The sequence below is a fragment of the Tigriopus californicus genome, chromosome 5, assembly GCF_007210705.1.
Source record: "Tigriopus californicus strain San Diego chromosome 5, Tcal_SD_v2.1, whole genome shotgun sequence".
In the NCBI taxonomy this organism is placed as follows: domain Eukaryota; kingdom Metazoa; phylum Arthropoda; class Copepoda; order Harpacticoida; family Harpacticidae; genus Tigriopus; species Tigriopus californicus.
The window spans coordinates 9,732,579-9,754,944 of NC_081444.1; the positions used below are offsets into that span (position 1 = coordinate 9,732,579).

Sequence of the window (22,366 nt, forward strand, 5' to 3'; positions counted from 1 at the left end):
TTTTCCACATGAAAGTCAAGAAACTGATTACGCCTCATTGCTCCATAGTGATGTCCAACATCTTGTTGAATTTATTTGATTAGACTTTTAAGGCCCTCAGTTGCAGCAAATCAAAATCAAAATTCTACGATGAAGGTTTAGTTAGGAATTGACAATAGAAACAAACCTCATTCTGAGTGTGTAATTGGTCCTCAGCTACCAATTACTGTAGAGGCTTAAAATGCAAATGTGTTGTATTCGTTTCAAAGCGTCTTGAAAGGTGGCTTTCAACTCGTGGTCGTTGAATTGATTCTTATTTAAATCTAAATCTTTATTACGACTCACGGTCATGTCATTGTTCAAGGAAAGCTCTCAATGGAACCACGTTTCCATGAGTTCTACATATCTATGACAAAGAATCGGAAAATAAGCTCCTAAAAACTATTGTAATTGAATTCAGAAAGAACGTATTATGTCCTTTTCTTTGGTCCTGGACATTTCAAGATATATGGGATTCATGTCGAAAGTTTTGTACGGTTTCATTGTGATAAGGGCGCAGAGAGTAAGTTTTTTTTAAGCTTAGCACTTACAGCCATATGGGATGAAATGCATGTACCATTATGTTCTGATTTTGATATGATCAAGCGGTTAAATTTGGCAATGCCAGACAACATAATCGATTATCACTGGCAAAGCTTCAAATGTTTATTAAACGTCAACAGAACCTTCGGAAAAATAAGGATTATGGAGCGATTTCAAACCATTTTCGGTGATTTTTCGAATCACGCAGTTTATGAAACTGAACTGAATGAAATGCAAAACCCGAGAATTTCCTACACGAAGCAAGCTTTGGCCACCATGTTGATATTCATTTGTATCATGATGGTATCTCATGCAAAATTTCTCTGGTCAGTTACGCGTAAGAAGACAACTGACTTCAGCTCTGTTCTCTCTCCCGCTTACTTGCTCATGGTCTTCGTTGGCAACCCACCCTGATTGCTATCATAAATGGTCAGCATGCTTGCTAGGACAACTTATTTGCTCTTTCGTGAGTTGGTAATCAGGTTAGCATTCAGTGATAGTGCCAACGGGATAAACATTCTCCTACGTACATATTTACTGTATACAATGCATTCAATCCCAGATTGACCGACACATTTTATTATGAAGCAAAAATCCATCAGGCCCTTTCCATTCGAGCTTATCAAGCTCAAAATAATTGTCGAATCAATTACTTCATCAATATAATATTTTGTACAATCATGCATTCTGTTGCAATGATATGAGCTGAAATACTTGACATGAACCACCGAGTGTTTCCCAAAAGTTGCCGTCTTATTATCGTGAGAGACTTGTGGTTTACATGTGTGACAAGTCTTGTTTTTTTTTTAATTGAAAGTACATCAATTGTACGGAAAATGCCATTGATTTCATGGACTGGCCTTCATTGCAGTGGAGACCCTAGCTTTTATCTCGGCAAAAAGGGCGTCGAATTTCTTTGCGGTGTAATCCCACCATGCAATCAGGTTGGATAAGTATTGAGGGTGGATGAAAAATGAGGTGATGATCATCGCTTATATTCTCAAGCATTTCCGCCCGTTGAATCGACCAGAAGTGTTATTGAAATATTGTGAAATCAGCAAACGTCATTGTTGAAGTTAGTAACAAAATAGGAAATAGTTGCCCTGGTTTTTGTTTGAATTTTTCTTCCATGGATACTACTACATCATGGATCCTTTTGGTTTTTGGCCTAATTTTAGCATCTTGTACCTTTCAAATGGGCGTAAATAGCCTAAGCGTTTCTCTCGCTTGAAAGTAAAACACTTCAAGAGTCTCTTCGTTTCAGCAACAAATCATTGAAAAACCAAGGCGTTTCTTTCGTATTACATAGACGCCTAATTTTTTGAATGTCGTCGCCCCTCTGTAAGGAGCACCACCCAGCCATAAAGTAGTCATGATTTGACTAAGATTGGCCACAATTGGCCACAATTTTTCTCGTATCTTTCTTTGCCCTTTTGTCACAAGGTTTTGTTGAGTGAATTGTATTGAAGTGAGGAACTTCTCTGGAGGAACGTCAATCTGAAAACTTGAATTGTCTCTTTACTCCATGTGTATCTGCCGAACAAAGTGAAATGGCCAGTCTTAATTTTTCAATTCACACGAGGAAAAGACTCCTTCTCCTGTTGCTTTTCTCAAGCTTCTTACTGTTGAGTGCTTCGGGTATGTAAATGGTCATTCAAAATTTTCAACTCACTACTCCATGACAATAGCAATAATCTCCATTAGGCTTTGTACTTCAGCGAAGTGTCCCATTGCAGTTATGTGAATCTTTTGAATGAAACCCTGAGTTGACTGCATGAGAGTGCAATCGACGTATGTCTGTGGAAATTTCCAGATGACTTCTGTGATGACTGTGGAGGAAATAAAGTTGATCATCTTCATTGTCACTTAATTCGTGGCTAGCTGGACCCCAAGTCAGAGAGGAGCTTGAGCACGCAAGAACGAAGGCAAGCAGACAAGCAAGCAAGGAGCATAGTAGCAAAGGAAGCAAAGGCAGGCGGGCCCTCAGGAATGAAGGAAGGAAGGAAGGAAGGAAGGAAGTCTACTTTTGCGACACACGTATGGATTTACTTAGTTGATACAGGGCTTGGCCCAGTGTCCACTTGCCCATGTACAGTAAAGAATGATTCGTTTTAGGCCATTTCCCATGCCTTGTTGTCTACTCGACAAGTGGACAACCAACTCTCTTGGTACCACAAGCTCGATTCTCTACATACGCACCATACACACGTACGACCGTACGTACAGTATGTACAGTGTGTTCAGTATGTATTGTTGAAGTTGTTACGGTTGTGGTAGTGCTAACAGCCGTCGAAGGTTCGGACAGAATGAAGGCGAACTTGGTGAGGAAAACGAGCGAAACAACAGGCAACTTACTCGTACAACGGAGCGCCGTCCATTCACAACCGGCTTCCATGTCCGATCCGCTTTATCCGAAACCAAGCAAGACCTTCTGTTACTGTTAGCTCACTGCGACGCGTCCACATGTATCGAAGCGAAGCTCTTGCTTGCGCCCACTGTATCAGATCCTCCGGAGGATGATCATCATCAACAACCTCGCGGAGCCCGAACTTGGCGGGTGAAGCGCTTATTTGCCTTCTAGCAGTCCGGCCATCCATCTGGATTCAGTACGACTCCATACGACGACTACATACTGTACATGCGTGATCCACCGGGGCGCCGAGCTATTTCCCGTCCATGCTTGAGCAATTTTCAAGTGACTAGTTGTATAAGTTAGACTGTGGTGCGCATTTCGTGAACAAAAGTTGTGAGTGCTATCATCCTCAAGTACACCCTCTACAATACTTGCTGGACTTCTTATCAAAAAGATAGATACACTGTAGATAGTCGGGCGGTAGTTCGGCTTGGCTCGTTTGAATGAGTGCATAGTTCCACCTATCCTTTATCCTTGCATGTGCTCGCCATACTTATTGCTCTACAGCTGAAGCTCCAGGAAATTGTCGTTTGCCAATTCAGTCGTCTGCAGATTTTCTGCTCACCGGTGCTCGGTTAGTTGGCGGCGGACCCGCTAACCTCGAAATCACCTCGATAGTGACAACATTTTCAAACTTCCGAGGCCGCAGCCAAGTCGACCGTGTTTTTGTGGTGAACTGGTGCAATATCTACCTTGGTAGTCTGGAAGGATGTGCTCGTCGAACTTGTCTGTTGCGTGGTCAATCCTATGATACTTTTTGTTGTGTTGCTTTGGATGGGCTGACGAACAAGTGAACTGTCACGAAGAAGGTCAACACTGGGATAGGAAAAGAGAGCAGAGACCTTTGTTCTTCCATCTTGTCAAGCGCGTATCAAACATTCGACCAGAGAAGACCCTCTCTGCTCCCGCCACCATCAAAGGCTCTGATTCTTGGTTTGTGCGCATGTCTTTACGTGTGTGAAAGTTTAGTGCTCATCAGAAATCAGCTGATCATCATTTGTGAAAAGAAAGTGACAAAGAAGAGCAGGAAGATTGGCTGAAAAGTGTGCATGTTTCTTGCCAGAAGAGACGAAGAGGCTGCAAAGAAAAGAAAAATTGAAATAGATTGGATTGTTTTGACTTGGATGGAAACCGTTTCGTAACGTTCGGTTTTGCCCGTTGACAATGGTGGCTCTCGAAGATGAAGGCACCCTCTCATTGCCGCTTTCTCCGACCACGAAACAAGTTGAGAGGGATTCTCACCCCCCTTTGAATTCCAATGCACCCTCCAGTATGTCCTTAGGTAAGATGATTTGCATACGGCTGGACCGAAACAATTAACCTATATCCGGGTCGTGTTATAGTTGACTAAGGGGAAGACTAAGCACTAGGCAAGAGAGGGCAACCACTCCGTGTTTGAACTTTCTGACTTTGTGTGTGCATATTGAATCGTGATGCGGGATTTTTGTTTGAACTTTCTGACTTTGTGTGTGCATATTGAATCGTGATGCGGGATTTTATTGCCCTCGTATCGGGATGCTTGACTGGAATTTAATGAGTATGTATCCACGTTGGTTTTGAGTGAACTGGGTAGTTAGTTGAGCTAGCTTGCTGGCTCCCAAATTGGTGTCATTGACATCTGAACCCCCACCCATGAACAGATTTTGATGCCAAGAAACGTGCCTCCTCTGGTTATCAAAAAGATTTACATACCCAAGTTTTTACTAGCATTACTGGAAGGGGCGAGGGGCCAAGCCCAACCAAGATGTCAGTTTCCATTTTTTCCTTCGCTCCAACCCCTGTCGTCTTGATTGTGGCGTGGTTTTGTTCTCTCGGAAAACAAGTCTAGTTCTGCCCAGTGCTTTAACAGATTTCAACCATCATGTGCCCTTGTTAAGAAAGAGGCCAGAACTGTTAAGGTCGGGTTACTCTGATACGATCTTGATGTATTTTTTTGACTGAAGTTACAAGCGAACTCCCAGTGGATTGGCCTGACGATTGTGGCACCTGGAAATCGAAATCTAGTCTTACGACGTGTCTCAATCGGGGGTTATTATCGAGCTGCACAAGGAAATCGTCCATCTAAGGTGGATGGCACCGTAGATGATTGGTTACTTGGATGGACGATGAGGGAGAATAAGTTGCTCGTGGTGGTAGAGCTGGTGCTAGATGTGGGGTGGTAATAATAATGGTGGTGGTGGTGAAGGTGTCGGCTCTCTCTCTCTCTCTCTCTCCTTCCCCAATATCATGCGTTTAAATTGTCTTTTTCCATGAGAAGGGTGAAATCTCAAACGACAGGAGTGGTATTAAAATGACAGTTCGGCGCCGCTTTAACCATGTTGTGCTTCACATTCATAGTGCTCTGTTCTGACATGGTATGAATGGTAACAGTCTTGGGAATTGAAATCTCCACAAAGTCTGGACCAGCCTTTGAGATTGAAGGAAAATGAAGAGCATTGAATATATCATGGTCGCCAGTATAATTTGAGCAGAGTAAGTTAAAGGCGATTTCAAAATGTCATTTTTACTGCAACTGGCAGGATACATTAATGGTTTTCTCATTCTGGCCCTCCCTATTCTTGTTCAATGCGGATCTCATAAAAACCCCGAACCCTTTCTCAAACCTCACTTGTACCTACCAACTTCCTTGAACTATAACACTTTTTTCGAAAAGTGTAAAAATTCCGACTAGCACTTACTGTCACCTACCAAATTGGTGGATAATTTCCTCAAGGTAACTTTGGGCGGCCATATTTGGGTGGAAGAGAGAAATTCTTATGGCTATAAATCAATCCGACAAAATTGACTCCATTCGAGACCACTTGCTAAGCTAGACTGCCGTTTTCTGTAGTTGCCTTGGAATTCGTTTTTTTGCTCCAGTGTTTCATTTCAAGATAGACGAGAGGACTCAATTGGCAAATCGTTCGTTGAGCTATCGTTTAAATATTGAAATACGACGCCTACCGAGAACCAAAAAGAAACGATGAAGATCATTTATTCTTCATTGATATTCTTTTGCCGATGCTCATTAACGATCGGGTGGGCTTTTTTGTTCAAGCAAATTAAAATTGACCCAAACCCCTACATACGTCAGAGTACAATCGAGCCCTTATGATGTATCGGGTGTATCGGTAGTAAGGGGACAATGACCCTTTGAGTGCAAAGAAGGTCTTTTTGGAACCATTAAGAAACGGAGTCAATCTATTATAATATTCAGACTGGCGGTTGTTTCCCCCTCTCTTTTGATGTGTTCCAATTCTGTCATGACATGGCTTGCAATGTGGATTGCTTCCGGGTAAAACTCGCTTCTCATTTCAAAAATTCTTTGCATGAATATTGTTTCACTTGTCTAATGATTGTGTGCGCCAAGGTGTGCGTCAAAGAGCACAATATAAGAACCTAGCCAGATAAATGCCCCATTCTTTTTCAATTTTTTAGAACTGGTAACCAACAAGCTTCTCTGTCATCTGGGTTAGGACAAGCGGAAAAGTTCAATTTTCTTCGGAATGCTTTGTTTCGAAATTCTAGGTCTTGTCTTACTCAATTCAGTACATTCCACAAGTGCTCAGTACATAGTACATAGAGTAATGGAATTCCTCTCCAAGATGATCAATATTGATTAAGTCTAGAGCTTGTCATAATTCATGTTGAATATGACTTGTCTCTACCATCTTGACAGGACTCAAAATGTGCCATGGATGATTAAAACGTCCTTACTATAAGATAGCTATATTATCGGGTACCATAATATCATTCATGAGTTAAGCGGTTGATGTGGCTCTTTATAAGGTGAAAAATGTTAAGGAATTTCAAAAGTATTCAATCATAAGATCCGACACTCCCGCTCAAGTACTGGAGGACCTTTCTAGTCCCATTTCCAAGCCAGGTAGTTTGTCGCTCTACATATGTACATGTATGAGTTGAATTGTACTCGTACACTGACTGACTGGACAACAAAGAACCCCTTGAAAACAGTGATCCGACGCCTCAATGATTAGTGATGGTGAAATGACGGCTCGAATGGGGATGATGATAATGATAATCGTTAAATTGCATTGGCAGAGCCTCATGCAGTGAAAAAAAACCTGCAAAGAATGGCCTGTACAAGTACAATGCTCATTTCATAGACGTTGTCGCTTGTTCCCCTCAGTTGTGACGATACGCTATGAATGTATTCGTATCCTTATCTTGCCATTCTAGTGGCTGATCCTACACTTTGTTAGTGTCGCACTTGTACGTCTCGAAGATCTTTACCATGACTTCGTTTCTTGTTGTACATCTCTTTGCATTTGGTACGATAATTAGTCAGCCAATTCCCATTCCATCCCAACCATCCAAGCAAAAATGCTCTGACCACACGGGCTCCAATCCCGTGAATAATGCCCATTGGTTGCCTCGGATTTTGAGCTAAATCGCAGTTGATCAAGATGTGAAAAGGAATTATCCAAAGTCGACGGTCCGCATGAGTTGCAGGTTTATTTATTGGTTTCATCCGATGGCGCTTGGCTTTCTGAGTTCATTTCGTTGTTCTTTTGTTTCTTTTGAATGAGAAATTATCGAGAACGAATTTTGTTCGAGTTCATCCTCCAAATCGCTCAATATTTCGAAATATCCCTCTTCACGGTGGTTCGGCTTTCGCACCTACCGAAACCATTATCGTTCGTTCCCCGTGAATTTGAACAACGTCTTTGGCTTCATTGAATTTCCGTGTCGAACCATGTTAAGATAAGGAACTGATTTGGCCCAAAATACGATATCTTGAGTTCGCTTTTGAGTCTGCCTGCTCATGGCCAAAGTGAGATTTTGAAGAAGGCGAATGAGGAGTGTGCGACCACGGTTAGGGAAGTGACCCTTGGTTTCTCAGAAATGGGGCAAAATACGTTTCTTTAGAAAGAACGCAGATACTTATTTGTGAAGGAATGAAGTAAGGGCATTTGCTTGGACATGTTTTAGAGCGAAATTCTTTTCAGGATCAGGTTGGATAGTGCAAGGCATGCGGTCACCAAGGTGCGTATCAGAGTCGGTTCCATTCTTGATTGAGCGCTATTTAAGCTCCTCAAAGAAGCTCTGTCATGGTGGGGGGGCAAAATCAGTGAGAGAAGAGGGGTCTCTATTTTCAAAATATTGGGGTTCTCGTTCTTCCATGTCCAAGGATAAACAAAGTTTGGGACCAAGTTAAAGATCTGCATGAAGGCGTATTTGCGTCAATAATTGCTATGATCGACTGAAAGATCAGATCCGAGCCCTTTTAGTAGATTTCAGAAAAGTAAGAAGCTGCTAAAAAGTCCGAGGTTTCGTGATTTAGCTCTTCAACATTCCCTTGTACTACTTCCTTTCATAAAGCATTCATGAATAGCAATGATGATCGAATGGCATTTCAGTATCACCGTTTCCTCGCTTCTTCTTTCATTTCTTGATTCCTCATACTTATTAGCATACCTTCAAACATGCAACTTTTGTATCAGAAATTCTCGGCGTTTTGCCTCAAGACATACGTCGTAGATTGGAATGGAGACGAATAAAACAAATTGTTGCACAAACAAAGAAATACCAAGTGGCTATTCATTTCTTTTCAGTCATTCTTCATTTTCACCTGAACTAACAATTGATGAACGAGATCTCGTATTCATTTCATTGGGTATATGATAACTTACTTTCTTGCAGTTCGAATATGTATGGAACATTTGTGTACGGTACGCGTATTATCTGAATCGGTCACTTCCTCTTCAGTCGCGTTCTTTTAGGATTATATGTACTTACCTCTTGTTTAGTAGGCCATCCACTGTGTTGTGTATGTGTGTCATGTAAGTGATAGTCGAGAATAGCTTTGACTTGATTGCAATATTCTCGAAGCTCTATGAGTAAATCAAACCGTTTCCTTTGCCCTGTGCTTGTACAGTGACTGGTGAGAACTTCCATACACCTAGAAATAATGACTGGGGGGGCCATATGGGCCTTGACAATCTTGGGAAGCTATAATTATAGTACCGACAAGGCAGGAAACCCAAACGAAGCCTTGACTCTGAATAATTTATCCTCGAGGTAATAGTTTTTCCTGCTTCGTACAAAAATAGATGACCAAATATCTGTCTGGATTTATGAAAACTTAAAGATGATAAATGTCTTTTTATTTTACCTATGACTGACTGGAAATCATGGTACACCATTCTGATTTGTAAGCTTTTCAACTACCTTAATCAGCTTTATTCAACAAGAATTTGAAAATACTTACGTATTCGACATTTCAGGAGTGTGAGATGTTTGTTAATTAACCAGCTGGGCTGATTGAGAGTGGATTCATTCGGCAAGTGATCAATAACGGGATTTGTCTTTTCATTCATACGTACCTCAAGTAGGTTCTCTTGGATTTGTCTCTATGTGACTTCCCTTTCCGTTGGTTCGTATGGATTTCAAAAGTCCATTTCCTTTTGAAACCATGACACATTGTTGGAAGAGGTGTGAATTGTGAATTGTTTCTACTCTTGTGCACCGTCATTCTAAGGCCATTAAGATCATCTATTGCCATCAATCCCCGAGGCTATCGTATCTGGAAGGATCTTTCGTTGGTTCTTGTTTGCACCGATATGAATTATCGCGTTCTTTCCTTTGAGAATCTTCGATCTTTTCATTCTTCTCTAAGGTCAAAGTGGAACTAGTTCAGAGTGGCCAAATTACCACGAACGTACTTGAACTACCGCATTTGTGTGAAAACGAGCAACATCATTAGGAACGAGGATCCATGGGCACACTGGGCTACTAAAAGGTGTGCCTTAAAGACGGGCTTATCTTTGGTAATTATCTCCCTTGGGTTTCTTACAATGTCACGACCACATAAAAATTCTATAAAGAGCGCATTCATTGCTATTATGGTATTACCTTGAAAGCAAAGAACCCCTCCTGGTTGCTCGAAAGAGAATGCTTCTCTCTGTTTTTTGGCTATGTGCAAACAATTTGATTTTCTGCACGTTCTTAGACCTAGATCCTAGATGTGATCCATGGCCATCATTGGCGAGAAGGTGGCATTGTCTTGTCACTACTCTGTCCTTCCTCCTTGTCATTGTGTCATTGTCACCATGGCCAAGGATATCTACCCTTTTCCTCCACTTCATTTAGACGTTGGTGTGGAAGATGCATTTTATTTTGAATGGGCGTTAGTAGATCATCGTTCATGGCCTAAATTTTGAAGTACTACATCTGCTCTTCAACTATTCGTCGCCATTTAAGAACATAATGGAAATCGACGGGCAAAGAATGTGCCACAAAACAAAATGGCCCCATTTCAAGTATAAAATGTGGCTCTACTTCAAACTTTGAAATTTGTGCTCAAATTATTCTTTTTACGCGTTTAGATTAGTTTCATGTTTTAGGCATTGCAAGTTGCTAGTTGAAGTGCTGCTATTGGGAAAGATGATATCGTTGAGAGTGATTTGCACTTCATTGACCAATACCATTCACCTCGGAAAGAGCATCTCTCTTGAGCTTTGTATAAAGATGAAGATGAGGAGGTGGTCGTGTGGGTATCCACCATCCCATCCTGATGAGCACCTTGGAGTCGTGCAGAGGCTCATCATGAGTTTTCAATCTATGGAGTGCTTCAAAAGTATAGGAGACGTCCGCTTTTCTGTATCACAAAATGAATGAAGAACTTTTGACATGAGTGTATTAATCATTGGTTTTTCGTAATATCCCGAACAAGTGTGATGTCCGCTCACTGGCTGATGATGCAAAAAATACCCGCCGAAGCGAGTTGTTAGCCTTGATGCTGCATGTAACAAGATGGCAGAATTCCAGACTCAGAATCAAGTTTCAAATCATGAATATTATGCAAAATAAGATGCTCGGTTCATGATGTTCGTCATTCCAGCTAGTATGACGTGTGATGCTGTTTTTAAATAAAGACACTGCGGAAACATGGTACATGGCAGTTGAGTCAGAAGTAATAGATATCCTTCTATAGGTTAATCACTCATCAGATTGCCAATCGCTCTAATACTTGGATCAGCGCTTATTCTGTATCGGTTGTCATCGGGCATCTACGTTGCGAAGTTGGTTACAATTGTCGGTCTTTCCTCGCATTCTTCGCAGTGTGGCAGATTCCCACCTGGCCAAAATGCACGAGAGGAGTGTTTCTAGGTAATTTAAGTTTGGCACTCGCTACATCCACGAAACGATCTCTTCCAATCGTGCATGCCCACCAAGTGTGACATCATTGTGGCCAACTAGCCGAGGAGCGGAGTACCATATTTCGCAATCAAAGGTCCTCTCCGAGCAACTTTATTATTGGCGGGGGTCGCATAAAATTCAAGGCGGAGAAGTTACTTCCAATCTTGACTGAAAGGAAATGTCTTCTTTTTCATGCGTAACAAAACAGTGTCATTTCATTTGGGTAGCAATTTCGCACCTCTAGCTGTGAGTGTGTCATCAACGCTAATGGCGAACTACAGGAATTGTTGGCAACACATTTGTCTCTTCTTTTTATGACCTGTCGTCCCATTCTCTGGCGGGTGAAAGAAAAGGTGTATGTAAACACGTATCTGTATCTTAAATGGGATATGTGCTATTAAGGAAAGGAAGAAAGCAGCCGGGGGAGTGAACGTCAGGAGTCTTGTCTACCTTGCGAAATTGAATTATTTCTCGGGCAGATAGCTCCCTTCCAAGCATGTCCAAGCGAGAATCCCCTATTTGGCTCGTCATTGCTCTGGACCGATGCTTAAGAAAGCCCTTTGGCCATAGAGAAACTTTCATAGATACGATGATGTATCTGCATTGAAGTGCCAATTTAGTAAACGTTCGCCTTTTCAGTTAATTTATGCTTGCCCTCATTACAAACTGCTCGTTTCCAAGCTCATCTCGCGTCTTTGTTTTACTCAGTCAGGGTGTAACGTCAAGAGAGTGAAAGAAGATTATTGGAGAAGCAGTTTCAATGATTCGGTCGGTTCTTACGTATATGTAGGTGAACTCGTTGAAATATCCAACACGAATGTCTTCTTAGGCAAGCTCAGGAGCCAGGCTATTCACCAAGAGCTCTTACCATGCCTGATCCCCACGATGGCTGAGAAAATACCCCTCATTTATTAATTATCACCCTTCATGCCACTCTCGCATTCAACATCGGCGCAACTGGCACGGTTTTATTACCCGCTGAACTACGTCTGTTGAAAGCTTAATTCAAATGTCATGAGACATTAGCAATTTTGCATGCTAGAGGTAAACTTTTGGGACTTCAAGATGATTACCTGGGTAAGCGATGGTTCACCAACAACCCTTTATGTTGGTGTTGCACGTGGTCTCTAAATCCTTCACCCTTTTGATTTCAGGTATGTATTCCGGCCTCATTGAAAGATGACCTCTCTCTGAAACCGGTGTGATTATCTGACTCGAATTGGGATAAGTTATTACTATTATTGCAGTCATTATCTTGTCAAAAGTCAGAGAACAAAGAGATATTTTGGTAAGCGGACGGTTTCTCTAATATTAAAGGAGCCGTCCCTGCAAAAAATCTGACGAGGTCGACTATCTGTAAAAGTTATATGTAAAACTTAACGTTTTTATTTCTCAAGTCTGGGAAAAAACTTGCTCGGAGCCAGATCTACTGCACCCGCCTTGTTCCTAGGGAATACGCAGTTAGTGATGTGCCAAGACGTGGATGCATTTTTTCCACCTCACGGTTTCCGCCACTGGCTTGGTCTTTATGATGCTTTTCAAATTGGTTTATGGACGGTGATCAGATAGATGTGTCCAAAGAAGATTGAAGGTGTTGAAATCGAATCCTAAGATCTCGAAAACGGCTGTTTGTACACCAGCACTTTGAGAATCCTGATGTTTTATGGTCCTTTTCACAAAAAAGATCTGGGGAATAACTCAATACCATACTGAATTGACGTATGAGATTTTATGATCGTGGGTGGTTCCATAATTGCATTGAAAACTTCCGTAAACTAGTTCGTCCCCGTGGTGATTGGAGATTGGAGGGTTAACTCGTTGAGTGTGTGACTAATCGAGTGAGTGAGTGAGTGAGTGAGTGAGTGACTGACTGAATGACTGAATGATCCCTCAGATAAATGGGTTTAAAGTGAAAGAGATTTGTGAACGGTGAATGGCTTCAAAAACCACCCCGATGGCCAGTGTCCCGTTGAGATAGCTACCAGCCAGCCGTTTCTTGGCTTTGAACTGCGTTCATATTACTCACCTTATCTTGTGCCTCATTGGTTTCGAAAGAGTTCCCTTACACAAGAAGCCACTTAGGCGTACTCATTGGTTCTTTGTCGACCTATCGGTTATCGATAGCTCCAAGACACTTAATGGCTTTTTCCGGTGTAACAAATGGAGTTCCTTGGTCCGAAAGTGCCCCTTCAGCAATTGATGTCTGACTCATTTGCGCGTCAAACCACTCGGAAGAGGAAACAGATTATTTGACTTTCAAGCTAAAAATTGAGCATGAGGATTCTCTCACAAGTGTACTCTTACCCAAGTGTACTAAAAAAAAAATGAAGCCGCTCTTTAAAACCACCTACACTACCAATTTTTCGTTCACTTTCCCCCTGTTCTGTGGAGAAATTGTGGTAGATTATGTTAGCTTGATGGCTTGCAATCAGGTATGATTGGAAGTAGCGATTCAGGAGCCGTCTCCATTCCCGAGGTATGATTTTCATGTCAATCCATTGGGCGAAAAGTCCCCCCAAGAGAAAACCTCCCGTGCATGTGTCCTGATTACTATGTGGCAATAGCTGTAAGAAAACCTTGAGTTCTTGTGGAATAATAGAGTAAAAACCGCTTGAAAAAAAATGCAATTTCGCAGTTTCAGGAATTCTACTGGCGTCTTCAACAAGAGAAAAACGAACCTTTCCAAAGTTATCAAGGAATGGGATTTGCCGGACTCTGATCCAATCAATCTATTTCTGCCATGTTAGTTGGCAGTGGATTGATTCGCACATCTCTGTAGGCCTTAATTCGAAGTATTCCAACCGACCTTGTGTTCTCTCTTTCTCTCTCTCCTTCTTGTGAAGACCCAGCACGAATCGAAAAGAAATGTCTAGGAAGGCCCTTGTCCTTCAGGCTAAAGTTCTCTGGCAAACAAATAGAAGCTGGAAGACCTCACATTCGAAGAGGATCTTGAACTGCCGTTGTCTTGTTGCATGCACTTCTCGAAGATCCTTTCTTGTAACCTTCCTAAGAAGAAGCTGACGATCAACAGACAAACACAAAGGAACAAAATGAGAGAGCTCAAAAGAGCCTTTTTCGATTCAAAACTACCACTACCAACCCAGAACCTACAGTGTGAAGGGAAAGAGCAATTGGCCCGACATTGCCAACACTTATCAACACACCGAAACGTACGTATCGTTTTGATTCCTTGTCGCCCTGTGTTCACATTTGTGAACCTCCACGAGAAAATATCCGTTTTGGTCGGTAGGTTCCAACCGTCGATGGCTTTTTTTGGCAAACCTCCGCTCCTGCTGGCCTGCATGTTTCGATTTTGGAGGTTGACGGGCGTTAGGAGCGATGTTGCGCTTGGTCTTGTTGACGGGGGCGCAGGATCAAAGCCACGCCACTCACGGCCACTGGAGGCTCTTTCTGGCTGCCAGTGGTTGGCTTCCTTCGAAGCGATCGAATGTGGCATGCGTGTTTCTTTTTCTTTTTTTTTTATCGTCGTCGATGGGCTCTTTCGACTTGGTAGTTGTGCGTGTATGAGTGTGTGTATGTGTGCGTGTGTGTTTCTCAGAGAGTGAGTGCCGTACCTTTAAACATCTCGGTCGGTAGTTCGTAACAGCCTTCTGTGCAGTGAGGATCGATGTCCCAGAAGTGGTGTTTCTTTTGTGGAAGGATCGTCATGCGAGACGTATGATTGGTGCCGAAGGGATTAGAATAGCTCCCCCAGTGCAGTGATTATGGATCTTTGATGGATTGTTATCCATACCCAAATCAAAGATCTCCCTTGAAAGAGATCCGGGAGGAAGGTCTTTTTCATTGTGATCCCTTGGATGAGGGTGAATCCGTTGAAGCTGAGGCTGAGAGTGGACAGCCCTCGAACAAGTGCTCCTTACCTGACTTGGTAACCACGTCAATGGCTGCGTCCATTCAGCAGCCCAGAAATCTTTTTGACAGTGTGGTGCTGTTGGACCATTTGCCAGAGTCTTCGGGGGATGATGACGATGGGGATCACTTGTTCTTGCTCCCAGACCGTGTCCTGGCCATGGACAGTATCAGTTTCCGAGAAGATGTGGCCGCTATAGCACCTTCGTTCCTACCCCAACAGCACTCGCCGCACAATTCTCTAGATTCGAGCGATTCCAATCGATCTTTGCGGCTCGCCGATGACTCTGAAGGATTACGATTGGCCCGAGCTAGTAATGGCTGTCGGACTCTTTGGCTCTGTAAGTCTCTCTAATACCTATTTCTTTGACATTAGCATGCTTTTACACACTCCTACGTATGATTGCGGAAGTATCGCAGGATACGTTTGGACTCGTGAATGACCATACTTTTTCAAGGTCGTGCCATGAACCATCAAATCAATCACAATAGAAAGAAAAGAGGCAAACCCTTGGTACATATTCTGATAATTGCCCTGAAATAGTTTGTGGCTTATCTGGTAACCTAAGACACCGTTAATAAGTTGGATGAAATCGGATATGACGTTTCTGTCTACTACTCTTGAATTATTAATCTTTGAAATTGGTTAGATTCTTGCTGGACAAAATATTTGCATCATCCATGATGACTCATTTGAAGTAACTTGCTTTCATGACTCACTTTGTATGTGTAATTCAAAACTTGTCCTATAGTCCGACATTTGACGTTGATCCCGGTTTTACCCGGTGTGCGTTTTTGGCCATAAGCATAGGCAGAGCTTGTTTTTTCCCAAGTTCCGAGAGAAGTTGAGACCCTCAGGAAATGTTCAAGGTGACATGACATTTGCCAGTTTCAATGACTAATTCGCGTAGTCATTTCCTCTCAAATTATGCATGTCCTTTCAATTCCTGATATTGGCATTTCAACTTTTCAACTAATCCTTGCTCTGAAGGCGGGATTGAGAGTGGTCGTGGTCCTGTTTGATTGGGTACAGCTTCAGAAGTTGATGTTGGTCAAAACGCAGTCCTCACCAATTGGTAGTTTGAATTCCTCAGCCAACCCTTTCAACTCGGACCTGAAGAATGAGACCCGATGGGAGACTGTAGAAAGTTTGGCGTTTCTCGTCGACTCTCAATTTATGTGACCCAGACAGAGTGAATTATGAGGGACTTGAGCCTTGAACAACCCCCAAAACACATATCATGATGAAGGAAAATCCAGCGTCTGACGCTTCTCTTTTTTTCCTGTAAAACCCCGTACATTTTCAAGTTGCAATGCAGGATGATGGTCATGCTTCAAAGACATTGATAAGCGGGTCAAATTCTCATTGTCATCCACCAGAAAGGAAAAGGGCGGAGTCGTTGTCGTTTCGATGCCAGAGATCAAAGTCCCTCTTGAACTATTTATGACATGCTATAAACTTTGCCACTAAACATGGTCCAGAAACTCATTTGACAAAGCCCATGGCAAAGAATACTTGATATTTGTAGGGTAATACAGTTCGTTTTTCGAGTGCTTCGAGGGGGCAGAGGCAGGAGGGTAGGCGGGGAATTGGGAAGAGATGGAGTAGAAGGCGACCAACAATAAATACCATGCTTGGCGAGCGAGTAGCATCATTTGGTGTGAGCAAGATCGACAGATCGATGCACCTCTGTGCAGTGCTACTAACGGGATGTTCTGAGGTTTTTCTTACTTACACAATCAAGAGTATTGCGTGCAGAGGAGAGAGAGAGAGAGAATTGGTTTGATTTTTATTGGATTATGGTTCATTGTTGATGATCTTGACTGATGGCTGTTGTTTCATGCTTCGGGGCATTTTATGGATTGGTTTTGAGGAGGAATTTTTTTTCCAAGTTGTAAATATCTCGCTGAAAATTGTTCTTTGTTCGAGAGGTTGAGTGTTCTGGTGGTCCAGCCAAAGCCACTGATATAATATACATGTACGTAGATTGATGGACTTCATTATGAATTCAGGTGGACAACGAAATAGAAAATCAGCCAGAACAAGAGGAACTGGATCGCCCACACGGGCGATATCATGGGCAGATGACTCTAAAACCGAGTCGAAGCCTATTAATGCTTGGCTTGGGCCTCTCTGATTTTTCAATAGATTGTACTAAATACAGAAAATAAGTTGATGACGATGATGTGAAAGGAGAACGTGGTATTGGTAGGACCCAGCAGATAGGCTTTGACTGACTTACGATGTGAGGCCACAATCGTTGATCTCCACTTTTTTCCACTCATTGAAAAGAAGCATGCTCTCGTGCTTGCCAGGACTGCAGGACTGTAGGGCTGTGTGGGAAGCGTCTTTTTCCAGTGACAAATGAGCGGAATTGATGAGGTTCGGGCCTTTTATGGTCCTATTGAATTCAGATGGATCTGAATTATGTAATACACCAAAAGTGATGGTGATGAGTCCTTCATGTTTGCCCAACCACTTACTCCTTTGCTAAAGAAACACTTTCATGGTTGAAACGATTTTTTTCTTTCAACATTTATTGTGGCCTATCTAAACCTTCTGGAAAGTGACTGAGTCTTAAGAAATGGTACATTTCGTTAATTCTTTGTGTCAATGACACGAAAGTAGGTTGGCAGGAGCAATTTTTAATGGTCCTGAAATATTGGGGATATCATTTCCCGTGTTTTATGTTGAACTCGTCGTCCACAAGAACACCCGAGTCTTCTTCAAGTTCGTGACACGAGGCCAACCCGCAACGGCGGAAGAGTTCTCTCCCTCGCTTACAATTGCTACCTCGATGAAACCACAACTGTTTATTCCAAGGTTCATTCATGCCACTCGGTTTCCCCAGAATATCCCCGAATCCAATCTTGGTCCTTCGAGATTTTCTTTGTCTGTCTTCCCTTTCACAAACGCACATTCAAGTACGCGATATCATCACTCCTCAGACTTACGGGGAGAAGTCGTCTCCACCATCGAGACGATCCAGTCTCTAAAACAGGAATTTCGGTCGGGAGGGTCTGACAAACGAATTGTCTTTGTTTTTACACTTTCCCTTCGGTCTTTGTTTCTTAAATTGAAATTTACTACTTCACTTCTTTCCCATTGGGAATCTCAAACGAGACGCTTAAGTGTCTGCTACCATTTATAGAACCTGAGGAAAGTTCCAACTAAAGGAAACGTATTCGCCCGTTGAGCAAACCAAGAGCGTTCACATAGAAATCCCCGAACCCCACACCCATATCAAGTAGCAGACATAAGCGTTGTTCAAACATCTCTGTTACATTAATCAGTAATATTGCACAAGTCCCAGATGAGTTGGAACTACTATACGTTTAATTCTTCACATGTAGAATATTGTTGAAGCGCTCTAGCTGAACTTGAACAGAATAGCCTCGAAGCTGGTAGATGGGCGGTAATGCTGATGCCCAATGAGAAGGAAAGAACATTTGGGTGTGTAATGTCGTCCGAATGTTGAAACCCGAGAAAGCGGAAATGGACACGTGGTTGAGAAAGAATCTCTCAGAGGAGTGAGAAGAGCTCATATTTCACTCTTGATTACAAAACACTTCCTGCAGGTTGCTCGGAAATTGCAGTTTCTACTGATGTACAGAGTGGCTCGTGCCTGAGGAATCTCTCGACTCTTTCCGTAGTTGCAAAGTGCAACAGAGTTCCAGGAAAAGATTTCATCCCTGCCCAAATTGAGGCAACCTTGTTTTGACCTTAGCTCAAATGTTGAGACTGATGGGAAGATGGGGAGAGTGTTTGTTTTCTTTCGCCCCTAATGGTATCGGGCACCATTCGAGTTGTTGGCGTTACTACAATTCATTAGTGCGTACCCCTGTTTGATCTACGTCCTTAATTGTCGGGCTTTGGTGGCCTCAGCACATCATCATCATCATCATCATCTGCAACCACATGCGGCTTTGGGGGAAAAGACTGGTCAAAGGAGAGAAAGCTGGTAGTATAGTGTTGGCGGGCTGTGCTAGATCTGTTTTTCAACGGTGACGTAGCTTCAAGTGACTGTTCCCAAAAACTCGTTATCAATCGTTGTTGTTTTTTATTTCTTACAAAAGGCAGTAGCTTGTCCTTCATTTTCTGATGGGCTCCCTGAAGAGCCAACAAGCTGTGTTCGCTCTCATAGCCATTAATTATCCGTCTACGTTGGGTTGGCTTGATGAAGGCTGACTGATGGTTTCTGGGCCTCCGTTGTTCCATGTTCTTGCTGACGTTGGATCTTATTTTTGTATTGGTAATGGTTTCCAAAAGGCTGGGTCCTCGGAGACTATCAAAGATGAAGCTACATTGCGAGTGAATTTGATTCCACATTGAAGAATGGCTTTCGTTGCCACTAACAATGTGCTCCTTTTCAATGGTCCACTCTTTGTTTGTCAAATATCCAGTGAGATTATCAGGAAATGCGCGCGAAGTTGGTCCAATTCCATTTTTGGACTTTTGCACGCGATTTTCGCGTGACTTATCTTTCAGTCTCGTTGGGGAGAAGGACGTTGTTGGAAAGGATAACCTAAATCTTAAAATGCGCCTTTCCGCATAAGGTGATAACCCCATGGAAATTGCATCAAGGATAAACTATCGTCGGCTTGATCCCATCACTTTCAAAGCTGGAGCCTCGCCTCTTCTTCAACCTTCGCTCTCGCCAAATTGCATCTCTCATTTTGTCGACTCTTCGCAGTTTACAATCTATAACTGGCAGCTTATTTTGTTTAGCAAGGCCGTCAACTGCTTTCAGCCTATCTAACCTAAGCCCTAAACCTCATAAGCTATCTACATTATGCCGTTTCTTTTCTCTTTCTACCAAGGACAATATGTACCTTGGTTTCTAATTGAAAGTAAAATATATATAAATATTAAACCAAACACTTGCCTTGGATTTTGTTTCTGCCAGAGTTATTTTCTCGTATTCCCTAATAAATATGTTTTGTTTTTGTGGTTGTCAAGCAACCCACCTTCATATTTCGTGCTTAAGTTGTTGCCTGAAGGTTTGAATTGGGTGTGTTCATTCTGTCGTCCTTCTCGTGATCTTTATTGGATGAGCTTTTACAGTGGGTAGACGTGCTACGAGTAGAAATGGTTCAAAACCGTGTTCTTTGGCGTGCTGGAGAGTTGTGCTCATTATGGTCGTCATTATGTTAGCTAAAAAGGTTGGCTAGTTTGCAACCGACAATAAACGGATAAGGCTGAAATGTTGAGACACTAAAATACCCTCTGCCGCTTGGCAAGGGCGAAAAAGAGAATGTTGTAAAGGATTTGACTTTGGTTGTTATTTGTGACCCTTTTAGGCAACAATTGGATCAATAACGAACGATTCGTCTCTTGATATCAATTGGTTGGTAATTCTAACCTCGAAATCCCTAATCTCACTTTCTTCTCGTTTTAAAGCCATTAGTCATATCCGTTGGAGTTAGCCCAAGGGCGGTACTCGGAACGAGACAATGCCATGGGGTGCTCAAATCCGACTCTGAACATGTGAATGAGTCATCCTGGCCTAATTACAGTGGGCACTTTAGTCGAGTTCCAACTAGCTGCGAGCTACCCAACTGATATCATTACCATTTGATCGAGAGACTCACAAAAAACGACCATCGTGGATAAAAGAGACCACCGAGAGGAGCATTTTTGCAAACATTTTGCCGTCATGTGGATGGCTAGCTATTAATAAGTTGTTGTTGGGGCCCCCCCAAAACGCCACAACTTCATAAGCTGCCTTAATGAGTAACATTGGTCCCCCATTAGATAAGGACGTCAGTCACGTTGAAATTGCATTTCATTTTTTTCCATCTTCGAATTTGATGTGTAATCAGCCCGAGGAGCGGGCGTTTTATTGCCGGGATGGTTCAAAATGAGCCCTTAGTGAAGATTACCATCAAGAGATGCTCGCTGCCGCCTTTTGACGTAGCGAGAAAATTAAAAGAAATTGGGGGAAATAATGAAGGCCCTCTTTTGATTTGGGTCCGTAGAACTTCCGTCCGACGAAAGAAGAAGGCTTGACGTCGTTGAGAGTGACAGGAATCCAGAAAGAGCTTGTTCAAATGGCCAAGGTAGGATGATGAGTGAAGTGTGAGATCGTTATATCTCTCTCTCTCTCTCTCTTTAGTTCGTTCGTTCTCTCTTTTCTTTCTCTTTCTCTGTTTCTGTGGTGGAAGCGGCAGAGTGCAACAACAGTTGCTAATGGTTGGCGAGTTCAAATACCTTGGCCGCCATTGGAACGTCCTCCGTACCTCTTCTATGCTGGTAGTCTCGTTGATGTTGTGTCTTGATCCGAAATGGTTGAGAGACTTTGCCTCCATTAGTTATTTACAATGCTTTGGGATTATGGCAATTTCAAGTGAAACATGTTTGTCTTTACTTTCTCTTTTCAAAAGATTCGCCTATTTGTCTCAAACCAATAACTCTTGCCAAATTGTAATTCTTTACATATGGTCTTTTTCGCTTTCCTTTCAAAGCATCGATCTTATTTATGACCAGTGAATTCAGGGCCCGGAGAGTACGGAGTGTACGGAGAGTCTGTCTTTGTGAAGAAGGCAGAAACCAACAAGTCTGCCTCAAGTTAAATTGTTCGGTTTCGTTCTCGTTCTAAAAAGTTTGGGCCATCCAAAGGGATCTAACAAGTTCTCATCTTTGGCTGTTGGCCGAGATATATCTTCGAGAATCATGGGGTGTCGGGGTGTCATCAGAAAAGTTGTCACTTCTTCGGGTGTCGTCGTCGGTCCTTCCTATTCTTGCCGTAAAATATCGCAATAGCTATAGAGCTCTGTTGTGTATCTGTTCAGTACTTGGAAGCCACAACCATCACTTCTTGTCATCAAATGGATTTGCAAGGTTCCTAATCTTGGACAAAGATCGAGAGAAACTTTGCGGCTCCAGCGATGTAAGCGGTGTATTGTGGATAAAGATACATTACTTTGAGAAACAAATGGCAAATATTCCCCTTGGAGTCTGAATACCATGATGATGGCTCGTGTGATAGTCTCGACAAATTTTCTATCAAAATCGGACTATCATTTGAAACCTGAGAGATTGCCAGCGATGGCCATGTTTCATAGCAAAAGAAAAATGTCAAATAAAGGCTCGATTCAATGCCTCCGGACTGTACGCCCAGGATGCATTTCATACTAACGTACATAGTATAGCATAAACTTTGATGTCTTCTCTTTCTCACAAGGTGCACTCACGATGTCTCGATGCCAAACGTGAACTAAGCTATTCAATTAGGACGAAAGAAGCTTTTCCGAAGCCATTTCAATGCTAGCTGACCCGCCTCCCTTGATAGGTTGATTGGCCTCTTTCAAGCTTACTGCTAATATTGAGCCCAATCCATTGTAGAAATTATGCACAAGCTGGTGTGAGAGCTTTTAGCC

General features: G+C 42.5%; 1 protein-coding gene across 10 annotated transcripts in view; it reads left to right on the plus strand.

Moving 5' to 3' along the window:
• LOC131881458 (inner centromere protein B-like) overlaps window positions 1-22,366 on the plus strand; it is a gene marked incomplete in the record, with an annotated part of 46,856 nt that overhangs the window by 5,700 nt on the left and 18,790 nt on the right. For 2 of the 10 annotated variants that reach the window (XM_059228319.1, XM_059228321.1), the window contains 1 exon segment: window positions 14,457-15,327. In XM_059228319.1, coding sequence (XP_059084302.1) covers window positions 14,853-15,327 — 475 coding nt within the window. 10 annotated transcript variants of the gene reach the window in all.